The sequence below is a fragment of the Lampetra fluviatilis genome, chromosome 58 (genome assembly GCF_964198595.1).
Source record: "Lampetra fluviatilis chromosome 58, kcLamFluv1.1, whole genome shotgun sequence".
Lineage (NCBI taxonomy): Eukaryota > Metazoa > Chordata > Hyperoartia > Petromyzontiformes > Petromyzontidae > Lampetra > Lampetra fluviatilis.
Window position 1 is genome coordinate 8,205,278 of NC_136332.1, and position 16,073 is coordinate 8,221,350.

At 53.5% G+C, this 16,073-nt stretch overlaps 1 protein-coding gene across 1 annotated transcript; it reads left to right on the forward strand.

The window, feature by feature from the left end:
- Window positions 1-7,901: 7,901 nt before the first annotated feature.
- On the forward strand, window positions 7,902-14,651 carry ATG12 (autophagy related 12). The gene is made up of 4 exons (XM_078880625.1): window positions 7,902-8,352; window positions 9,806-9,942; window positions 10,136-10,198; window positions 11,322-14,651. The coding sequence occupies exons 1-4, from the start codon at window positions 8,259-8,261 to the stop codon at window positions 11,379-11,381; spliced, it is 354 nt and encodes a 117-aa protein (XP_078736751.1). The 5' UTR covers window positions 7,902-8,258; the 3' UTR covers window positions 11,382-14,651.
- The last annotated feature ends 1,422 nt before the right edge of the window (window positions 14,652-16,073 follow it).

The window sequence follows — 16,073 nt, forward strand, 5'->3', positions numbered from 1 at the left end:
CAGCTGCAGCAGCAGTTTCAGCAACAGCAGTTTCAGCAGCTGCAGCAGCAGTTGCAGCAGCTGCAGCAGCAGTTTCAGCAGCTGCAGCAGCAGTTTCAGCAGCTGCAGCAGCAGTTTCAGCAGCTGCAGCAGCAGTTTCAGCAGCTGCAGCAGCAGTTTCAGCAGCTGCAGCAGCAGTTTCAGCAGCTGCAGCAGCAGTTTCAGCAGCTGCAGCTGCAGTTTCAGCAACAGCAGTTTCAGCAGCTGCAGCTGCAGTTTCAGCAGCTGCAGCAGCAGTTTCAGCAACAGCAGTTTCAGCAGCTGCAGTAGCAGTTGCAGCAGCTGCAGCAGCAGTTTCAGCAGCTGCAGCAGCAGTTTCAGCAGCTGCAGCAGCAGTTTCAGCAACAGCAGTTTCAGCAGCTGCAGCAGCAGTTGCAGCAGCAGTTTCAGCAGCTGCAGCAGCAGTTTCAGCAGCTGCAGCAGCAGTTTCAGCAGCTGCAGCAGCAGTTTCAGCAGCTGCAGCAGCAGTTTCAGCAGCTGCAGCAGCAGTTTCAGCAGCTGCAGCTGCAGTTTCAGCAACAGCAGTTTCAGCAGCTGCAGCTGCAGTTTCAGCAGCTGCAGCAGCAGTTTCAGCAACAGCAGTTTCAGCAGCTGCAGCAGCAGTTTCAGCAGCTGCAGCTGCAGTTTCAGCAACAGCAGTTTCAGCAGCTGCAGCAGCAGTTTCAGCAACAGCAGTTTCAGCAGCTGCAGCTGCAGTTTCAGCAACAGCAGTTTCAGCAGCTGCAGCTGCAGTTTCAGCAGCTGCAGCAGCAGTTTCAGCAGCTGCAGCAGCAGTTTCAGCAGCTGCAGCAGCAGTTTCAGCAGCAGTTTCAGCAGCTGCAGCAGCAGTTTCAGCAGCTGCAGCAGCAGTTTCAGCAGCTGCAGCAGCAGTTTCAGCAGCAGTTTCAGCAGCTGCAGCAGTTTCAGCAGCAGCAGCAGTTTCAGTAGCAGCAGCAGTTGCAGCAGCTGCAGCAGCAGTTTCAGCAGCAGTTTCAGCAGCTGCAGCAGCAGTTTCAGCAACAGCAGTTTCAGCAGCTGCAGTTTCAGCAGCTGCAGCAGCAGTTTCAGCAGCTGCAGCAGCAGTTTCAGCAGCTGCAGCAGCAGTTTCAGCAGCAGTTTCAGCAGCTGCAGCTGCAGTTTCAGCAGCTGCAGCAGCAGTTTCAGCAGCTGCAGCAGCAGTTTCAGCAGCAGTTTCAGCAGCTGCAGCTGCAGTTTCAGCAACAGCAGTTTCAGCAGCTGCAGCAGCAGTTTCAGCAGCTGCAGCAGCAGTTTCAGAAGCTGCAGCAGTTTCAGCAGCAGCAGCAGCAGCAGCAGTTTCAGTAGCAGCAGCAGTTTCAGCAGCAGTTTCAGTAGCAGCAGCAGTTGCAGCAGCTGCAGCAGCAGTTTCAGCAGCAGTTTCAGCAGCTGCAGCAGTTTCAGCAGCAGCAGCAGTTTCAGTAGCAGCAGCAGTTTCAGTAGCAGCAGCAGTTGCAGCAGCTGCAGCAGCAGTTTCAGCAGCAGTCTCAGCAGCTGCAGCAGTTTCAGCAGCTGCAGCAGCCGTTTCAGTAGCAGCAGCAGTTTCAGCAGCAGTTTCAGCAGCAACAGCAGTTGCAGCAGCTGCAGCAGCAGTTTCAGCAGCTGCAGCAGCAGGTTTCAGCAGCTGCAGCAGCAGTTTCAGCAGCTGCAGTAGCAGCTGCAGCACAGTGCTGTGGACGTGCGCCTTTAAGGGGGACGTGCGCCTTTAAGGGGGGACATAAGCCTTTAAGGGGGGACGTGCGCCTTTAAGGGGGACGTGCGCCTTTAAGGGGGGACGTGCGCCTTTAAGGGGGGACGTGCGCCTTTAAGGAGGGACGTGCGCCTTTAAGTGGGGACGTGCGCCTTTAAGGGGGAGGTTCTTCTCCCGCCGTGCGACTCACCGGGGTGGGCAGCAGGTGGCAGTGCAGCGTTGCTCGCCGCTGATTGGTTCCTTGCCCCGCTGAAATTCACGGCAAGTCCTCGCTTAACGCACCCTGGCGTTATACATTCCAACGCGTTTCGCACAGCGCGTAGCCAACATAGTTCATCGGAGGTGTTGTCTATGTAGCTCTGTGTAGCTCTGTGTAGCTCTGCGTGGCTCTGCGTGGCTCTGCGTAGCTATGCGTAGCTGTGTAGCTCTGTGTAGCTGTGTGTGGCTCTGTGTGGCTCTGTGTGGCTCTGCGTGGCTCTGCGTAGCTATGCGTAGCTGTGTAGCTGTGTGTAGCTCTGTGTAGCTCTGTGTAGCTGTGTGTAGCTCTGTGTAGCTCTGTGTAGCTGTGTGTAGCTCTGTGTAGCTCTGTGTAGCTGTGTGTAGCTCTGTGTAGCTGTGTGTAGCTCTGTGTAGCTCTGTGTAGCTGTGTGTAGCTCTGTGTAGCTGTGTGTAGCTCTGTGTAGCTCTGTGTAGCTGTGTGTAGCTCTGTGTGGCTCTGTGTGGCTCTGTGTGGCTGTGTGTGGCTGTGTGTGGCTCTGTGTGGCTCTGTGTGGCTCTGTGTAGCTCTGTGTAGCTGTGTAGCTCTGTGTAGCTCTGTGTGGCTCTGTGTGGCTCTGTGTAGCTCTGTGTAGCTGTGTGTAGCTGTGTAGCTATGCGTAGCTGTGTAGCTCTGTGTAGCTATGCGTAGCTGTGTAGCTCTGTGTAGCTCTGTGTGGCTCTATGGACAGCGCCAATGGCGACTTGACCATGCTGGGACGATGACGTCAGCGGCATCCCCTTGAGAGTCTGAACTCGCTGCAAAGACTGCCGGTCGGTTCCGTGGAAGTTGGACCGGGCGGGCCAATGCTCTTGCCTACTAAGCCTTGTACAGCATACTGTGTATATGTAGCGGTATCAGTGGGTTATAATGTCCATAATACAGGGGGGGAGGGGAGTTTGGGTTAGATCGTGTAAATAAATAAATGTGTCGTTAAACCCGCCACCACCCGACACGGCCAACTAGTAAGGGTTGTCACGTAAACAGAACGTGGCCAATTCGTCACTAGTACAGCACTAGTGTGTAGTGTAGTAGTGTATAGTAGTGTAGTGTATAGTGTATTATACTAGTACAGCACTAGTGTATAGTGTCGTGTATAGTGTAGTATACTAGTACAGCACTAGTGTATAGTGTAGTGTATAGTGTACTTGTATAGTGTAGTGTATAGTGTAGTGTAGTATACTAGTACAGCACTAGTGTATAGTGTAGTATACTAGTACAGCACTAGTGTGTATTGTAGTGTATAGTGTAGTGTATAGTGTAGTGTGTAGTGTAGTATACTAGTACAGCACTAGTGTATAGTGTAGTATACTAGTACAGCACTAGTGTGTAGTGCAGTGTATAGTGTAGTGTGTAGTGTAGTATACTAGTACAGCACTAGTGTATAGTGTAGTATACTAGTACAGCACTAGTGTATAGTGTAGTGTATAGTGTAGTATACTATTACAGTACTAGTGTATAGTGGTGTATAATGTAGTATATAGTAGTGTAGTGTAGAGTGTAGTATACTCGTACAGCACACCGGTTGTGTGTTGGAGAGCCAAGCCACAACATTTACAATCTGAGTACGACGTTTCGCCAGTAATTACAACTAGCATCATCAGGCGGACAGCCGTTTATATTTACGCGATCTAACCCAAAGGAAACCCATATTATGGATGACTTCAAATATAAAATTATGGATATTAGTCGCGAAAGCCTACTGCGTGTTAAACTGGGTTACGATGTATTGGGGTTGTACCATTATCATGTTGAAGTGCCTGACTGCGTGGATTAAACTGCGTGGATTAAACTGTGTCTGAGGATGTCGTGTGTTGCTGATGATGCTGCTGCTGCTGTTCGTGGTTGAATGAGCGAGCCTTGGGTCTGGCTCCCTTACACCACGTGGCCCTCTCATCGACAGCGCTCTACAGATAAGAACTTGTTTTTTGTATTTTGGAGGAATCCGATGAGCTATGAAGCTCTTTCTCACAGCTGTCCAGGAGGGGACACGGGGTGAGAACGTGACCACCAACAAACGCGATAGGAGCGCAAAGCATCGGGAGGGTAACAATCAGATCACTTTAAACATCCCGCCGAGCAAGAAGCTTCTGTCTGAGCAGCGAGCCGCCATCGCGAACGAGAGCTCGGAGACGTGGCCCATCGTGCGGGAAAATAAAGAAGCAGCAGCAGCAGCCAAACACGTGGGGTCAACGTGGGGTCAACGTTGGGTCAACGTCGTTGTCGAGTCGTGTGCGGAGACACAACGCAAGGTCGCTCAGCTTCGCTGTTCAAGCTCCGGTCGGTCTGCAGAGGGCGATGAAGAGGCGCTTAAGTCAAGAGTTGAGGGGCTCTCTCTTCCCCCCTAGATCGACTCGGCCATAAACGGTCACGTGGTGTGTGTGTTGTAGGGAGCGGTGGTGCATTGGTTGGCTCGCTACGCTACGGACCCGGTCGACCCGAGTTCCATTCCCGCTCACGGACACAAACACCGGTGACGATTATCTGAACCGGTCCTGGGCATCCCCTTGGTCGACTCGGCCTTAAATGGGCGCGTGTTGTTGCGTTATGAAGATCAGCACTGGGGAGACAAAGGCGGCCGGGCGTGGTGCTGGCCACCCACCCCCTCGTGTGCCGTGCCGGCCTTCACAGGTGCTCGCTAACAGCACTTGCCCCTGCAGTCTGTCAAGGCTACACGGGGGATCTCTGTTTACATGAATGCGCGTGTCTCTACACTGCACATGTGTATATGTGTTTACGTGTGTGAGTGTGTGTTTACACGTGTGCATGTGTGTGTGTATATATACTGCAGAGATGTGTGTGCCTGTGTGCGTGTGTGTGTGGGGAGCGGTGGCGCAGCGGTTAGCGCTACGCTGCGCTACGAACACGGCAGCCCGAGTTTGATTCCCACTCACGGCCACCACCAGCACCAGTGAAGATTATCTAAACCGGTCCTGGGCACCCCCTAGGTCGACTCAGCCTTAAACGAGTACCTGGTGTGATGTGTAGCAAACATCGCCACTGGGGAGACAAAGGCGGTCGGGCGTGGTGTTGGCCACCCACCCCCTCGTGTGCCACAGTTCCGGCCTTCATAGGTGCTGCTCCCTAAAAGCACTTGGCCCAACAGTCTGTTACAGGCTGCACGGGGAATCTTTGCCTTTGTGAAGGTGTGGCCTTCATAGGTGTTCGGATAACAGCACCTGCCCCAATCGTCTTCCAAGGCTATACGGGGAATCTTTGTCTTTTTGAAGGTGTGGGGAGCGGTGGCGCAGCGGTTGGCGCTACGCTGGGCTACGAATCCGGCGACCCGAGTTCGATTCCCGCTCACGGCCACCATCACCCGTGACTATTGTCTGAAGCGGTCATGGGCCTCCCCTAGGTCGACTCAGCCTCAAATGAGTACCTGCTGTGATGTGTAGCAAACATCGCCACTGGGGAGACAAAGGCGGCCGGGCGTGGTGGTGCTGGCCCCCCCGTGTGCCGTCTTGGCTATTATAGAGGCGTTTGCCCCAGCAGAGCGTGTCCGTGATAGGTTCTCGCTAATAACCCTGGCCACAGTGTTCTCAGATTGAATTGCTGAAGACATTTCGTTTCAAGATGCACCGAAGTAATTGTCTGGCCAAATGATTAGCCACTGATTAACAAGTGCTCGTTTCCAAGTACGGCTCTCGCTCATTATTAAGATTTGGGGGTGGGGGGGGTGGAAAACGCAATGTTGTCGAGGTACCACTGTTTGATGGTCGTACCGGCAACTCGCACAGCACGTGGAGCGAAACGTCGGACATGCAAACACACGGTGCAACCCGAGAAGACATCGAAGTCGTAAATCCTGCAAAGTCCACGCAGTTTCGAAAAGTCCCTACTTCGTTAACTGTAAGCAATATAATGGTTCCACTGAAAGATTACAGCCAGAGTAAGTTTCTGTAGTCACCGTTTCCTTGTGGACGTATTCCCCCTCCGTGGATTCATGACGGCAGACTGATGATGCAATGGCATCTTCAGGAGCTCTTCCAGAGGAAGCGACAGATGAACATTCTTCTTGGGAGGAAAACCCCCAGTTCGGTGTCTTTATTGTGCAGATATTAGTTCACAAACATCCCCTTTGAATAGTTTTCACAGAGTGGGGCTTTCAAAGCGCACACGCCACAAATGATTTCGATGGCCGACGACAATCACTGAAGCGTCGCCTCGTGAGCACTGGGTAATGAAGTCGGTGAAAGAAAAAGTGACTACAGTGCATCACCACACCAGCTGCTAAATAAAGAAAAACTAATAAACAAGTGAAAAGATATTGCCGCTCCACTGATTCGGAGCGAGACCTCTGCTGGTAAATCAGAGCCGGTCATAAGCACACGGCCCCAGGTGTGGGGAACGTGACTCCCTCCACAACTGCCCCACACCCACACGCGCACACACCCACACACACCCACACACACCCACACACGCACACACACACGCGCACACCCCCACCCACACCCACACACACCCACACACGCGCACACACACACACACACGCGCACACACACGCGCGCGGTGTCTTCTCTGCACACGCGTTACATCTCGTGCCGCCGCCGCCACCACCGCGTCTTCTAGTCCGTCGACGCTCCGTGCTGCTGGCGGTGTGCAGCAAGCCCGGCGGAGGATGGCAGCTGGGAGGGGGTGAGGGGGAAGACGCACACAACAACAACAACAACCGCCATTCGCCACCAAGTGCTGGTGACGTCACCACGGCGCTTGTGCCAGGCTAGGTGCACCACGTTGAGGCCACGTGAAGTGTCGAACGCTCGCCGGCAGGAGGTCACGGGACAGACCCAGCAGGTGCCATGGGTCGACTGACTGAGACGAGTGGCCGATGCACCACCACCTGCATACCCCCTGTCGTGTCAACTCGCTGCGTTTTAGCCGCCTGGCGCACCGCTCGTTGTTGTGAGCGTTGCTCTTCTGCCCTCCGTCGCTGCCGGAGGGCGACTGCCTCCAGCTGCCCAGTAGCCTCACGGTGCACCTAGCCTGGCACTGCACAACAGCAGCAGCAGCGTCCTTCACGAGCCTCCTCCTCCACAGAGGCCAATCGTGACAGGCCGGTACTGCTCGTCAGCAAGTCCACTCAGCCGCACGTCACCCCGTCTAGCCCGTGTCACCCACTCAATCGCGTCTCTAGCCCGTGTCACCCACTCAATCGCGTCTCTAGCCCGTGTCACCCACTCAATCGCGTCTCTAGCCCGTGTCACCCACTCAATCGCGTCTCTAGCCCGTGTCACCCACTCAATCGCGTCTCTAGCCCGTGTCACTCACCCACCACTCACCAACCCATCTCTTCTCCAGCCCGTGCCGCGCCCGTCAAGTCGCGTCTATCCGGCCGAACAAAATCTCCTTGGACATGCAGTGGCTGGGCATGCAGGTTGCACGACCCAGCTATACAAAGACAAAGATTCCCCGTGTAGCCTTCAGACTTGGGGCAAGTGCTGTTAGAGTGTAGCACCTACACACTCGCACCCTTCACCGACCTGACCCTCCCGTGATGCTGCTGCTCCCCGATTTCCCGGCGGCAAAGTCGCTGCCCGCCGCAGCCTGCGCCCCACACCGCCTCCCAGAGTGGTGCAGCAGCCCCCCCCCGCCCCCCTGACAATCACAGGGGAGCCTTAGTCTGGCTCCATGAGCCTCGCTCATTATCACTGAACCCTGAGACTCCCAGGGGAGCCTTAGTCTGGCTCCATGAGCCTCGCTCATTATCACTGAATCCTGAGACTCCCAGGGGAGCCTTAGTCTGGCTCCATGAGCCTCACTCATTAACACTGAACCCTGACTATCACAGGGGAGCCTTAATCTGGCTCCATGAGCCTCACTCATTAACACTGAACCCTGAGACTCCCAGGGGAGCCTGAGTCTGGCTCTATGAGCCTCGCCCTCTGTCACGTGGTCTCTGCCCGGGCCAGTCACGTGGTCCTAGTGTCACGTGGGGTCCCTTCACAACCACCCCCAAACTCTGTCCACCTCTTCCTCGTCGCCTCCGTCTCTCTCCTCCGCCGTCTCTCTCCGCCATCTCTCCTCTGTCTCTCTCAGCTGTCTCTCTCCTCCGTCTCTCCTCCCTCTGTCTCTCTCCTCCCTCTGTCTCCTCCGCCGCCGTATCTCTCCTCCTCCGTCTCTCCTCCGCCGTATCTCTCTGTCTCTCTCCGCTGTCTCTCTCCTCCGTCTCTCCTCTGTCTCTCTCCTCTGTCTCTCTCCTCTGTCTCTCTCCCCTGTCTCTCTCCTTGTCTCTCCGCCGTCTCTCTCCGCGGGCCGCGAGCGACACGCGGCCTCGCCATGGCCGACGAGAGCACGGAGCCCGGCGCTGCCGAGGCGGCGGCCGAAGTGGCGGCGACTCCGACTCCGCCTCTGCCGGGCGCGAGGAAGAAAGGTGGGGAGGTGGTGGTGGTTGTGGTGGTGGTGGTTGTGGTGAGGTGTTGTGTTGGTGGAAGTGGTGGTGGTGGGAAGGTGGTTGTGGTGGTGGGGGAGGCCCTGTTGGGTAGGGGAGGCCCTTTTGGGTAGGGAGAGTGGACACGAGGGGGTGGGTGACCATCACCACGCCTGACCGCCTTTGTCTCTCCCCCGTGGCGATGTTTACCGCACCAGGTACTGTGCTCATTTGAGTCTGAGTCGACCTAGGTGAAAGGTGTCCCAGAACCGAGTCAGATAATCCGCCACTGATGTTGGCCGTGAGTGGGAATCCAACTCGGGTCTCTGGGCGCGCCACACACAACACCGCCTTGACCACGTGGCGGGGACGTCAGCTCGGCGCCTGTGCCAGGCTAGGTGCACTTTGTGGCTGCCACGTGAAGTGTCGAAGGCTCGCCGCTGGCAGGAGATCACGTGACAGACGCAGCAGGTGGCACGGGTCGACTGACTGAGATGACCGGCAGATGCACCACCTGTGCCCCCTACTGTGCCAACTCGCTGTGTTTTAGCACCCGGCGCTCCGCTCGTTGTTGTGAGCGTCACTTATCTGCCCTCTGTTATTGTTGGAGGGCGACTGCCTCCAACTGCCCAGCAGCGTCCTTCACTCATTTGTAGAGGGGCCACCAGGGGCCGTACTAAAGGCCACCAGGGGCCACACTAAAGACCCCCAGGGGCCGCACTAAAGGCCACCAGGGGCCTCACTAAAGGCCACCAGGGGCCTCACTAAAGACCCCCAGGGGCCTCACTAAAGGCCACCAGGGGCCACACTAAAGGCCACCAGGGGCCTCACTAAAGACCCCCAGGGGCCTCACTAAAGGCCACCAGGGGCCACACTAAAGGCCACCAGGGGCCGCACTAAAGGCCACCAGGGGCCTCACTAAAGACCCCCAGGGGCCTCACTAAAGGCCACCAGGGGGCTCACTAAAGGTCACCAGGGGCCACACTAAAGGTCACCAGAGGCCTCACTAAAGGCCACCAGGGGCCTCACTAAAGGTCACCAGGGGCCACACTAAAGACCCCCAGGGGCCGCACTAAAGGCCACCAGGGGCCGCACTAAAGGCCACCAGGGGCCACACTAAAGGCCACCAGGGGCCTCACTAAAGACCCCCAGGGGCCTCACTAAAGGCCACCAGGGGCCTCACTAATGGTCACCAGAGGCCACACTAAAGGCCACCAGGGGCCTCACTAAAGGTCACCAGGGGCCACACTAAAGGCCACCAGGGGCCGCACTAAAGGCCACCAGGGGCCTCACTAACGGTCACCAGGGGTCTCGCTAAAGGCCACCAGGGGTCTCGCTAAAGGCCACCAGGGGCCACACTAAAGGCGACCAGGGGCCGCACTAAAGGTCACCAGGGGCTTACTGTCGACCCCCTGTCTCTGCACCCCCCCCTCCCACCCTGCCATGGCCCCCACAGTGGACGTGCTGCTGAAGGCGGTGGGCGACGCTCCCATCATGAAGCAGAAGAAGTGGTCCGTGGAGACGGGGAAGACTGTCGCCTGGATCATCCAGTTTGTGCGCAAGTACATCAAGTGTGACGCCGCCGACTCGCTGGTGAGGGCACCTCCTGGTCCCCAGGGGCCTTGCTACCCTGGCCCACATCCCTTTCACCAGCCCCGGGCCCCAGAGGCCAAAGCAGTTTGTGCAGCCTGTGCCATTCAGCTTGTACCGTGCAATCTGCGCTGTTTAGTCTGTGCTGTGTTGCCCCGTATTATCTGTGCTGATTGTTTTGTTGATCTCGCTTCAGTTTCTCTACGTGAATCAGTCGTTTGCTCCGGCTCCAGACCAAGATGTGGGAACTCTGTTTGAGGTGAGGGCCAGTTTGACTCGGACCTTGACACGAGGAGTAGCACTCCCACTAGCACTCTTACTAGCGTTGCAACTAACACACAATTATACTCGCATTACCACTCACACTAACCCTAGCTTTTAACGTGAGCATTAACACCACCACTAGCTGTAACACTAGCACTAATACTAACGTGAGCATTAACACCACCACTAGCTGTAACACTAGCACTAACATGAGCGCAACACTAATGTTAACTGTTGTTGTACGGTAAATCGTCGTTTAACGTGCTAGCAGTGGACGCGATTCTGAAAAGTGCCGCGTTGAGCGAAAGACGTGTCAAGCGAGAACAATGTCCACGTCGCCGATGTAACAGCGACCAAGAAGTTTGGCGAGATACAATGTCACTACTACGACTACTCTGCACGCCGCGCAGTGAGATGGCGAAGGGTAACAAATAACCTATGGGCCACCGCGTTTCTGCCGTATCGCTCCACATTACCATGTCGCTGCACCGCTCGGCTGCTCGGCTCAAGAAAGTTGTTCGTCATTGACCACTCAGAAACCGCGTTATAACGGTGAACATTCCACGTTGTAGCGGTGCTCGTTCTAAGTTATGACGGCGCAGCGCGTTCTGCGTTATGACAGCGGGCGTTCCGCGAAAAGTATTTCCTGCTGATAGTACCGCGTTGTTGCAAAAACGTGTCGTGTAAACGCCAAGCGTGAAGCGAGGACTTACCACTCAGGGGCCTCTCAAGGGGTCAATAAAACTCAACTACGAACTGTTTTATATTTTATCAGGTAAGGCCCTCTGAGCTGTGCACCTCTTGTTCAGCAGCGACCTGGCTAGCACTAATGACAGCTCAACGAAGCGGCTTGTCACGTGGAAATTTCTAGCAGCTAAATTCTCTAAACGCGTGTTTCTAAATATGGTGGGAAAAACCGGAGGACCCGGAGACAAATCTATGCGACCACTGGGAGAGAGACGCAAACTCCAATTATATACAGCAGCAGCAGCAGGCGCCTGGGGTTGGGATCAAACCCATGCCCTCCTGTGCACCAGGCGAGGTAGTCGAAATCTCGCCACCGTCTTAAGTAGCACGTGCCATCGTATCACCGAACGCTGTGCTGTGTATCCCCGCAGTGTTTCGGCAGCGACGGAAAGTTGGTTCTACACTACTGCAAGACGCAAGCGTGGGGTTAACCAACTCTACTTCTTCTTCTTCGTCCGGATCTCCTCCTCCTGCAGATCAACCGGTCTCAACACCCCCTTCCCCACCTCCGCTCCATCCTCTTGAGAAGTCGTCCTGATGGGCGTAGTAGCCACTTCAGATATCGCCGCTGTGGGTTTTAGAACGGGGTATGTATATTGAACTTTTTTCACGCCGTACGGAGCCAACCGCACAAATCGGAGGTGCGGGGGGGGAGGACAACAAACTAAACAAAAAACAGTTCTAAAGAAATCAGTTTTCAATCTCGACTAGTTAAACGTGCGCGGCTCGCAGTGTCTTCCTAATATCGGCAGGAGGAGCGTTCCAGACGGCCGCAGAAGTGCATCTGATAGCGTGCGATGCGGTGACCGTCTTTGTTCGATGGTTAGACAATAGCCGCTACTGCAAGGATGACCGGAGTTCGCGTGATGATGGTTTATGCTCCTTGACGAGATCGGCAAAGTATTGTGGTTCATTTGTGGTGAGAACTTTGTGTGTAACGAGCGCCACCTTACATGAAGTTCGCCGCTGATTGGGCATCGTCGGTAACACGGAGACTACGCCGCCGCCTGTGCCGCAGCCCTGGCCGTCTTGAGTTGGGGGACCGCTTTGTGGGATGTCAGCAGTGGTTGTACTTTGGAAAGACTGGCCTCTACCGTGGGAATGTGGAATTTCCATCGCTGGCTCAGTGCTGCCAATGGGGCAGGGAGACACATAGAAACACACACCCACAGGTAATTGCAGCTGCTTTGTCAATCACCGCTGGATGAATACCTTCCCAAATCGGCCACACAGTTACGATGGTCTCTAAAGTTTTAGGTGTGCGAGTTTTATTTGTGTGTAGTGTAGCGGTCAGCGCTACGCCACACTATGAACACGGCGACCCGAGTTTGATTCCCGCTCACGGCCAACACCAGTGACGATCATCTGAACCGGTCCTGGGCCTCCCCTAGGTCGACTCGGTCTCAAATAAGTACCTGGTATGGTGTGTAAACATTGCGACTGGGGAGATAAAGGCGGCCGGGCGTAGTTCTGGCCACCCACCCCCTCGTGCGCCGTGCCGGCCTTCGTAGGTGCTGCTATTAGCTAACAGCACTTTCCCCAACAGCCTGTTAAGGCTATACGGGGCATCTTTGTCTTTGTGTGTGTATATATTGTAATTGATATAGTCATCACATTGACTTAAGAAAAGTACGTGGGCTTGAGAAGGACTCAACTAAAATAAAGCCCACGAGCACAACGAAGTGGCTTTTGTGGCAATTTATAGCAGGATCCAAATACTCTAAATGCACATGGATTCTAAATGTGGAGGGGAAAGTCGGAGGACCCAGAGAAAAATCTACGTGACCATGAAGAGAGAGAGGGACACACGCAAACTGACGACCTCCTGTATACCAGGCGAGGTAGTTAACATCTCCTAGCCACAGTGGGGTCACGTGATTGGACGTGACGATACCCACCGGTCGTGGCTAGAGATTGAGCGGCAGCCAAAGGGGGAGAACAACAACCGGCAGAGCAACCACCATGGAGATGGAACGGTGAAATCTGCTCATCGCGAGGCCACGAAGTTTATGGCAACGAATTTGGGAGGCCTTCATCCGCCAGTGTATAGAGCTTGGCTGATGATCAAGGTGTATTGTATATATATTTATTTTAGTTTCACGCCTCTCCATGGAGGTAGTATCATTTCCGTCGGTTGAAACGGTCACCGGATGGAATGTGTCGGTGGACCTTTTATTGGTGTTCCCTCTTATTGGTGCTCATCAGCATGACTGGGCCACCGTCGTCGTGGATCTGGGCTTGAGTGAGGCTCACTTAAATTATAAGTCATCACCAGGGCATGGCCACTGCATGCAAAAGTCTTGACTCAAATGAGCAAAGGGGCGGCACTCACCTCTGTTGACTATAATCCAGCGATGGAAATTCCTTGTTACCATGGCGAGGGCCAGTATGTTCGTAAGATGACCGTGGGTGTTGGCTTCACACGTGGAGGGGAGGCCGGGTGGCTCGGAGGTCGGAGAAGCTGAGCCAGCACCGCTGGGTTCCTGGGTTCCAGTCCGGGTTTCGGTCGTCTTGTGATGACACCGGGTTGTCAATCGTAGTGGGGCTAATGGTCTCGGCCGGGTCAGCAGTAACTTGCACCAAGGTCCATGTATTCACCTGTGGAGCTGGAGACTCGCACAGAGATGCGATGACTCGCATCGGCTTGGTTCTGATGAAACTGGGTTCTCGAGTGCATCGAGTTGATGTTCTCAGCCCCGGTCACCAACGGCTGCACACACAAAAACCCCGATCGCATCACGTTTTATTCCGCACTGAATTTGGCTAAAGTCCAGTTCTGAGAATGAAAATATTAAGGTTGACCGCGACGTCGATCACTCTCGTGTAGCGGAGCAAGCGGGAAAGTGCCGCTCGCCACTGTGTATGGACCCGAGTTCCACTTGGAAGAATCAGAAAGGGATCTCGGAAGTAACTCTGTGATATCCGCTTCCGCGGGCCGTTTAACATTGCGAAGGGTTGGTTGGCACTGCTCTTGCCATATTTTCCGAACGCATTCTTCATCCCGTGATGATGCGACGCCCGGCTGGTAAGAAAATATAATTTAGTTTAAATGTGAATACGATTGCAGGCCGGGTCCCCGCTTTTCCGATGCCACAATGGGTTCCTGGAAACCCCGTCCCTCGTAAACCGGACTCCTCTATTCCCAGCGGCGGTAGAAGCAGTCGACTCGTCACTTGCCGATGTCGTTTTATTCCTTCTCTCGGCCCTATTCAACCGGCTTTTATCGGCAACAATCCACAAAAAGACTCGAGAATAACAAAAGGCTCCGCGCCAAGTCGCATCGGAAACCAGACTGACTCTGTTCGAGCGTTGTTCGGAGTCGTGTCAGAAGGTGCATCGTAAATCCAGTTTCTTGGTGGTAAATCGATCCGTGGTGGTCGTATCTAACCGGCGTCAACGGGAGACCGCCTGCACGTCACTCAGTTTAGTCATCCCGGAGTGATGGTGGCGGTGATCGCGGTTACCCCGAGGGTGACGTCGACGGTGCCGATGGTGCTCCTTGTCCGTGCTGATATCGGTTTTTCCATTCCTGGGGGTCATCATCATCAGCGACGCAGCCACAAACTTGGTGACATTTGCTTGTCGCGGGGTTGTTGAGGTATTACGGAAGGAAAAAAGTATGCATTATTATTAATATTATTGTAAAAAAAGAACGCTTGTAAAGACACTGGCTTGTAAATACAATTTGCGTTTCAATTATGTGCCAAGGTGCGTGAATTGTTTTTAATCGCGTACGAGTCTTTTTAAATCCTTTATATTAAGTTCACTTGCTTGCTTGCTTTGCGCGCTTACGACCGTGCAAATTTTTCGGTCGTTTTTTAACCCACTTCCCGTGATCCAATCGAGCTGACATTTTGCACACAGACTCGTTGTGCGTGACAATTTATTTTCGTGAAAATTTTTTTCCAAAATGTTACACTTTTTAGGAATTTTTTTTTTATATTTAATTACCAATTGCTTAATGGTGGCAGGCAATCATCTGACCCATAGGTGGCAGCCATCTCAAGCCAGAGGACGAGAGGACTCTAGCCGCCACGAATATAAAGGATTTATAGTGAAAAACTTTGTTTTTACTGGTTAATTTTTCATCATCCCGAGGAGCGTCAGTGCCGCCCAGCGAGAGCTGGCTTGTGGCTCTGCGTCCTTGCCGTGCGCGCAGAAACGCACCTGGGAGTCGCACGTTGAGCCGCGCCCGGCTGGAGGAGTTGGGACGAAGCCGCCTGTTGCCACCGCCAAACCGCAGTGTGGAGTTTGTGTGATTCTCCCCCTGTTCTGCAGTGTGGACAGATATCATTACTGATACGTTCCATTGTTTAGTCTGTGCCCTAATTCTATGGGAGCGCACTCTGTGTGTCGCAGATAAGCGAAAATTTCTTAAACTATTGTTACTATAATTATAATGGTATTGGATGACACAGCGTGAAACGGATGCCGTTAATTTTCATCGACAATGATCGTCCCGTCAGAACATTTTTTTAAAAAATGTTATAACATTTAATTTGTTAGAACAGATTTGATTTAATTTGTTATAACAAATTTAATGTTCTGACGGGACGACCGCATGGCGAGCGCCATGTTGACTTGTTTATTTTTCATACTTTGATACTGACACACAGGGTATCGCAGGATATCGCTGCTCTCCCCAACCTCTTGAAAAACAAAACGGTTGACATGACTCGGCCTCTTTGTATCTACGCCGCTGCCGAACCTTTACTCTCTATAAATATATTTAGTCCAGAAGATTTTTTCGGTAAAGTAACGTAAAAATAAAAAGAAATAATAAAAATAGAAATAATAATATAAATAAAATAATAAATCACGACGTTTCGGAGGCAACACAAGTCTCCGTCATCAGGTGGGACCGTCACAGCTACATTTACCGTCTCAAGTGAAAAATCCAACTTGTATTTAAGGGCTTGTCTCTTGGATTTTGCCTCACTTGATACAGTAAATGTAGCTGTGACGGTCCCACCTGATGACGGAGACTTGTGTTGCCTCCGAAACGTCGTGATTTATTATTTTATTTCTATTATTATTTATTTTGTATTTTCACCTACGTGACTTTACCGAAAAAACCTAAGAGTATGAATCCTTGCAGTCACGACAGCTTCAAATCTAGAATC

Coding starts and splice junctions, on each gene's coding strand:
- ATG12 (XM_078880625.1), top strand. CDS start 8,259: ATGGCCGACGAGAGCACGGAGCCCGGCGCTGCCGAGGCGGCGGCCGAA. Junction 9,943..10,135: donor GTGACGCCGCCGACTCGCTG/GTGAGGGCACCT, acceptor ATCTCGCTTCAG/TTTCTCTACGTGAATCAGTC. Junction 10,199..11,321: donor ATGTGGGAACTCTGTTTGAG/GTGAGGGCCAGT, acceptor GTATCCCCGCAG/TGTTTCGGCAGCGACGGAAA.